The 7,474-nt window shown below is 38.6% G+C and overlaps 1 protein-coding gene across 1 annotated transcript; it reads left to right on the forward strand.

Annotated features, from left to right (window-relative positions):
• The first annotated feature begins 370 nt into the window (after window positions 1-370).
• On the forward strand, window positions 371-7,474 carry LOC122403510 (uncharacterized protein K02A2.6-like). Its single transcript, XM_043407062.1, has 4 exons — window positions 371-738; window positions 3,409-6,947; window positions 7,169-7,336; window positions 7,410-7,474. The coding sequence occupies exons 1-4, from the start codon at window positions 371-373 to the stop codon at window positions 7,472-7,474; spliced, it is 4,140 nt and encodes a 1,379-aa protein (XP_043262997.1).

A 7,474-nucleotide genomic window follows, 5' to 3' on the forward strand; every position in this document is an offset into this window, starting at 1 on the left:
GCTGCGTAGAAGAAAGGCCGGACTGTAAATAGAAGATCGCAGGATCAGCAGTAAAATTTGGTACGTTGGACAATAGCAAGATACAAGTAGATGATAAAGTAGGTAAAACGAATATAAGAATGTTTAACGGATGTCTGGCGTAAATGAGAAAATTGATTATACAAAAACGTCGTGGATATATTTATTGAATAAGCCACAAATAATTAAGATCCTAGCTTCGTTAGGATTGGAATACGACGAAAAGTGCGGAATAAATGAATTGCGTAGAATTTTACGTACCCATGTTAGCGACGTAAACAAGGAAACCGGCAATAAGGAATCGCGAGGCGAAGTAATCGATAACAACGGAGAATCGGAAGTGATTCACACAATGGCAGAGGGCAACGGCAATAATAATGCGAAGCTAGAATTCCAGTTAGGTAAAGATGATTGGGAAACATACGCGGAGAGATTAGAATTGTATTTTGTAGCGAATGATGTGAAAACAGAAAAGCGGGCCGCAGTTTTATTGACAAAAATAAGTGCTGATACATATAAACTCGTACGGGATTTATGCGCGCCAGATAAGCCAAGTACAAAGACCTTCGAAGAGTTAGTCAAACTGATTGGTAATCATCTAAATCCAAAGCCGTCTGAAACGATGGAAAGATACACATTTTATCAAGCGCAACAAGCAATGACAGAATCGGTGGCAGATTTTGCGGCAAGGTTGAAGAGGTTGTCAATAAATTGCAAAGGGTATAGCCGAATAAGGGGGTCAAATGTGCCCCCAAACCGAATGGAACGAGCCACGGGTCATTCGATAGCAAAAAAAAAATAACCCCTGTGTGCAAATTTTTAACTTGAAATCTCGACCGTGGGGGTAGTAATGGGGTGAAAACGAAAATCATGTTTTTGAATTATTTCTCTTGACCTATTGAGTAAAAAAATGTAAAAAAATTCAGAGACATTTCGGGTACCGGGGCATATACTTTGGGAGATTTTCAGATTTTTTGATTGAAGAACCAGGTAGTGAAAAATAAAAAACAGCAAAAAATGCCGAAAAATGCCGATTACGTATTGAAGGAGGCCCGGAACTACTTTTATACTTTTACAGTAAACAGGTATTACTATTACTATTACTCTCAATTTTTTTCAGATTTTTCATTTTGGTGCGCCGCAGTGAAAAAAAATAAAAACCGAGTTTTTCCTCGTTTTCTGCGTATTAGAGTAACTTACACGTTGAATTTTTATGCATCCTTCAATATATAAGTGTTTTGTAGACTGTTTAATGTTTCTACACTAAGCAGAATTACATAACAATTGAAACAAATAAAATAAAGCCAACCATTGGGTCTATATATCCTAAAAAATCAACGATATTTTCAACGGCGTCGATGGCGCAGCGTTAGATTGTCCGACTGCTGAACCGCTGGAAGTTTTTTTACCGTAGGTTCGAGTCTCTCTTCTGGACTTAGTATTTTTTTTTCTTCATTATTTTTTTTTTCAAATTCTAACTATATAACAATGCTTTATATTTATTTATAAATGTTCTGATAGTATTTTACAAATATTTTAACCTGAAATATGTATAAATATAGTCTTGGAGTGTTTTTTGCGTTTTTATTTTTTTTGTCAACCACGATTATTGTTTAACATCTCTTACACTGAAATTAATGTGAAATGTTAGTTTTCAAATCTCTTACCTTTGACTATTGTGAATGGATCGGAGCAGAAGATTGTATATTGGATTACTATTACTTCTTCTCGCCCTTCGATCAAGCAGATCTTTCCTTCTCGTTCTCTTTCTTTGATAAATATGAATGTTTGCTGCGGCTTTAGTATCTAACGTAGACATGTAAGGGTTATTATCCTTTCCTTACTGCTGGTTTTAAAGATAATGAAAACACTTGTAGGACCAACCTCTACGGACCATGCCAAGTAATTATGTATAAATCCCATCGCATACAGTAGCTTGAACTGAGTAATTAAAAAATACATTGTGAAACCCGAACGCGACAATCACCCATTGACCTGAACGGTCTGGGCCCTCACCCAACGAACCTTTATTTCCTTCGTAACGCAGGTAGGACAATTAATCATTTTTCCCCGTGGTTTCCATCGAGCAATGATACTTCATTCAAAAATAAGCATGAAACGATCAAACTGGTACTTAAAAATGGGTTTATTAGAAAAAAGTATCATTGGCAGAGAGTGGGTTAATAGATTTGGCGTGGAATGGCCCTTACATGTCTACGTTAGATACTAAAGCCGCAGCAAACATTCATATTTATCAAAGAAAGAGAACGAGAAGGAAAGATCTGCTTGATCGAAGGGCGAGAAGAAGTAATAGTAATCCAATATACAATCTTCTGCTCCGATCCATTCACAATAGTCAAAGGTAAGAGATTTGAAAACTAACATTTCACATTAATTTCAGTGTAAGAGATGTTAAACAATAATCGTGGTTGACAAAAAAAATAAAAACGCAAAAAACACTCCAAGACTATATTTATACATATTTCAGGTTAAAATATTTGTAAAATACTATCAGAACATTTATAAATAAATATAAAGCATTGTTATATAGTTAGAATTTGAAAAAAAAAATAATGAAGAAAAAAAAATACTAAGTCCAGAAGAGAGACTCGAACCTACGGTAAAAAAACTTCCAGCGGTTCAGCAGTCGGACACTCTAACGCTGCGCCATCGACGCCGTTGAAAATATCGTTGATTTTCTAGGATATATACACCCAATGGTTGGCTTTATTTTATTTGTTTCAATTGTTATGTAATTCTGCTTAGTGTAGAAACATTAAACAGTCTACAAAACACTTATATATTGAAGGATGCATAAAAATTCAACGTGTAAGTTACTCTAATACGCAGAAAACGAGGAAAAACTCGGTTTTTATTTTTTTTCACTGCGGCGCACCAAAATGAAAAATCTGAAAAAAATTGAGAGTAATAGTAATAGTAATACCTGTTTACTGTAAAAGTATAAAAGTAGTTCCGGGCCTCCTTCAATACGTAATCGGCATTTTTCGGCATTTTTTGCTGTTTTTTATTTTTCACTACCTGGTTCTTCAATCAAAAAATCTGAAAATCTCCCAAAGTATGTGCCCCGGTACCCGAAATGTCTCTGAATTTTTTTACATTTTTTTACTCAATAGGTCAAGAGAAATAATTCAAAAACATGATTTTCGTTTTCACCCCATTACTACCCCCACGGTCGAGATTTCAAGTTAAAAATTTGCACACAGGGGTTATTTTTTTTTGCTATCGAATGACCCGTGGCTCGTTCCATTCGGTTTGGGGGCACATTTGACCCCCTTATTCGGCTATACCCTTTGTAGAGACAAAAGTAGCACTACGGGACCAGTTTGTGTGTGGTCTAAAAGATCATGAGACAAAAAAGGCTTTATTCAGAGAGGAAAAATTAACATACGACTTGGCATACAAGATAGCCACGGCATTAGAAGCGGCAGAGAGAAACGCAGTAACAACGGATAAAACAACTGAGGAGCCATCGAAATCGACAGTAAACATGATCCAGTCGAATACAAAGACAGAGAGACGACCATTCTATCCAAGTGCGAGAGGAAGAGGTGCCATACGTGGAAGTAGACAAGGACAGCGATACAAGAGTACAGCACTAGTTAACAAAAGAAAGGAAGGTCCAAACGACGAGCCAAACAAGGGGAAACTGAACGCTCAGCATTTAAGACAAGGTTCGTGTTATTGTTGCGGTAAGACCAATCACTGGGCACGAGATTGCTTCCACCGCCATAGAACGTGCAATACTTGCAAGAGGAGAGGGCATCTAGCAACAGTTTGCAGATCGCGGCTACAGCACCTAAAGCAAGAGGACGAGGCGGAAGGGCACCAACGAAGGGAGAGCACGTCCGATGACTTCTTCATGGTCCGAGGAGACAACAAGAGGGAGGAATGGGAATCAATTGTCGGTAATATAGGTAGTATAAGCAATGAATTAAAAGCAGATCCTATGTATGTAAATGTAATAATTAATGATATCAAGGTAAAAATGGAAGTTGACACAGGATCGTACGCGGCGATCATTTCAAAGTACGATAAAGACAGAATGTTTCCATCGCTAGGAGTGAAGGCCACGTATAGGCCATTGAAAGCATATGGTAAGGTTCCGCTTGAGCAGGTGGGAGAGTTACAGAATTTAAACGTAAAGGTTGGAGATAAGAAAGCTTTATTAAGAATGATAGTAATGAAAGAAAGGGGTCCAATTCTGATTGGTAGAGAGTGGCTTAAAGTGTTCGGAATGTGGCCATTAAAGTTTAATTGTAACGAAAGAGGGATTGGCTGTAATAAAATAGAATTAATAGATATGACAAAAGATTTTGTGCTCAAATTTCCAAAGTTGTTCGGAAAAGGACCGGGATTATACAATAAAGGGATGCTTAAGCTAACGCTAAAAGAAAATGCCCAACCAGTAGCGCTCAAGGCGAGACATTTACCATTTGCGCTAACGAATAAGGTCGAAGATGAAATTAATAGATTAGTAAAGCTGCAACATCTCGAGAAAGTAGACGTTAGTGAGTGGGCTACACCAATAGTACCGGTAATTAAATCAGACGGGTCCGTGAGAATTTGTGGTAATTTTAAATTGACGTTAAATCCGCAACTAGTAAAAGACAGGCATCCTATTCCACTGATTGATGAGATTTTTTTGGCATTGAGGAATGGGAAAAAATTTTCGCAAATCGATTTAGAGCATGCGTATATGCAGATTCCGGTAGAGGAAAGTAGTAGAGATTATTTAACGATAATAACGCACAAGGGTTTATATCGGTATACAAAAATGACAGAAGGAGTGGCGTCGGGCCCGGGGGATTTTCAAAGGAAAATTGAGCAATGTTTGGCAGGAATTGACGGAGTAATTCCTTACCTAGACAACATATTTTGCACCGGAAGAGACGATAAAGAGCACCTACAAACACTTTACAAGGTGTTTACGCGACTCGAAGACAGCGGATTTAAAGTAAATCTAAATAAATGTGAAGTGTTTAAAGAAAGATTAGATATTCTGGGATTTGTCATTGATAAAAACGGGTTACATAAGTCGGAAACGAAAGTAAAAGCAATGATCGAGGCACCGACACCCGTGAATAAAAAACAATTAGATTCATTTCTGGGGTTAATTACCTATTATGCGAGATTTTTGCCAAACAGAGCGGAAAAGTTAAAACCACTTTATGAATGTGCGAAGAATGGCGAGTATAAATGGACGAAAGAATGCGAACAAGCGTTTAAAGAGGTCAAATCGGAAATAGTATCACCGCGAGTATTAGCGCATTTTGATCCGAAAGAAGATATTATTTTGTCATGCGATGCGTCGGCATACGGGTTAGGAGCGATACTTTCCCATAGATATAGAGACGGTACCGAAAGACCGATAGCATTTGCATCAAAGATTATTCCCGAGAAGGAGAGGAGTCGCGCTATCATTGATAAGGAGGCAAATGCAATAGTGTATGGATTTAAAAAATTTTATAATTACATTTACGGTAAAGAAATAACATTAAGGACGGATCATAAACCGCTGGTTTTTATATTTGGTCCAAAGCAAGAGATCCCATTAACGACGGCAAGTCGATTGCAAAGATGGGCATATTTTTTATCAAGGTTTTCTTACAAAATGGAATATGTTAAATCAGAGAAAAACGGTAATTGTGACGCACTGTCACGCCTTCCAATCAATGACACGATTCCAGTATTTGGCAACGAATTTACAACAATAAATTATGTAGAGGAAACATTAGATACAGTAAACGCGGCAGAAATTGTAAAAGAAACGAAGCGTGATCAGGTACTCAGTAAAATAGTACGGTATGTAAACGGGTCATGGCCCAGCATGAACGATATGAATGAAATAGAAAAGAAGTACTACACGAAGCGAGACGAATATAGTGTTGAAAAAGGATGTTTATTGTGGGGATATAGAATTGTGGTGCCAGTGTCAGTGCGGGAAAAAGTGTTACGTGAACTTCATGCATCACACTTTGGCATAGTGAAAATGAAGATGGTGGCGAGATCGTATGTGTGGTGGCCGAACATAGACAGTGATATCGAAAAGATCGCGGCTTCATGTAAGGTATGTGTGCAAGAGCGAAAGAAACCGGCGAGCGTGCCGTTGACGCCATGGCCGTACCCCGATAAATGTTGGAGTAGAATACACTCAGATTTCTTAGGTCCGTTTCATGGACGTATGTTTATGTTAGTTATAGATGCTTATTCTAAATGGCCGGAAATTATTGATATGGGTAAAAGTACCACGGCACCGCGAGTAATAGAGGTATTCAAGAAAATTTTAGTTCGCTTCGGCTTACCAAGACATTTAGTTACAGACAACGGCACCCAATATAAAAGTGAAGAATTTCAAAAGTTCTGTCGAGACAACGGTATTAAACAGAGTTTCACACCTCCACATCATCCGGCGACGAACGGTGCAGCGGAAAATTTCGTTGAGACATTTAAAGACAAGGTCGATAAGATTGTTCGAAGTGGTAAGCCACTTGAGTATGCTATCAATCTTTTTCTATTTGATTACCGGTCCACGGAACATTGTACTACAGGTAGAACGCCCGCGTTCATGATGTACAAACGGGAGTTAAGAACGCGATTTGACTTACTAAGACCTAGCGTAAGAGATGATGTAGCTGATAAACAACTTGCGCAAGTAACACGTAAGAAAGGCAGCCGTAAGGTACATTTCAAAAAGGGTGACACAGTAATGGTAGACGACTTCTCTGTGCGTAATACAAAGCGTGCGGAGGGGACTATAGTAAAGCAATTGTCACCGGTAACGTTTGAGGTAAAAACATCAACGGGTAAAATCTGGAAGCGTCATGTAGACCAAATTATTAGAGTTAATGAAAATAATGACACGTCCGAGACTATACCGGAGAATATGAGTACTGCGAAAGAGTCACAGGGTACATTGCGTCGCTCCGAACGGCTAAAGGAAAATAAAAAAGAGAGGGAGGAAATTGTAATGTATGGATGGTAAAGAAGATGCGGTAGTTACCGGCACGGTATGGGATACGGGAGCGAGACGGCCGGGGAATCGGTATTGATCAGTATGTCATGGGTAGTGAGTCCAGCATGGTCTGTCAGGTTTTGAATCGTGCTGTTAAGTAAATAACTATACATATAGAAACAGTGAGTATTGTTACGTGCCCTTTCCCAAAGACATCACAGAAGCTAACCTCGCCATGGGCGTACCCAAGGCCATGGGAGGCAGCATCGGTCTTAGATTGGTCAAAAATTGCCAATGTACTGGCCAATCAGTTTGGAGGCGAAGTTGATCGGTGGGAGGTGGCATGTAACGGTTATTTTTAATAATTTTCCCTGACTCCCCATAAAACATCTGGCACTGGTTTTCGATGTTATTGCAGGTAATAAAGTCATAGAACGCCTCGATGTGGAGGGTCATGCAGATTTGAATGAATTTAATAATTAA

The sequence above is a fragment of the Colletes gigas genome, unplaced genomic scaffold, assembly GCF_013123115.1.
Source record: "Colletes gigas isolate AHSC1104 unplaced genomic scaffold, ASM1312311v1 Colletes_gigas_Sc00056, whole genome shotgun sequence".
Taxonomy (NCBI): Eukaryota; Metazoa; Arthropoda; class Insecta; order Hymenoptera; family Colletidae; genus Colletes; species Colletes gigas.

Coding starts and splice junctions, on each gene's coding strand:
- LOC122403510 (XM_043407062.1), top strand. CDS start 371: ATGGCAGAGGGCAACGGCAATAATAATGCGAAGCTAGAATTCCAGTTA. Junction 739..3,408: donor TTGTCAATAAATTGCAAAGG/GTATAGCCGAAT, acceptor GGCTTTATTCAG/AGAGGAAAAATTAACATACG. Junction 6,948..7,168: donor TACTGCGAAAGAGTCACAGG/GTACATTGCGTC, acceptor CTATACATATAG/AAACAGTGAGTATTGTTACG.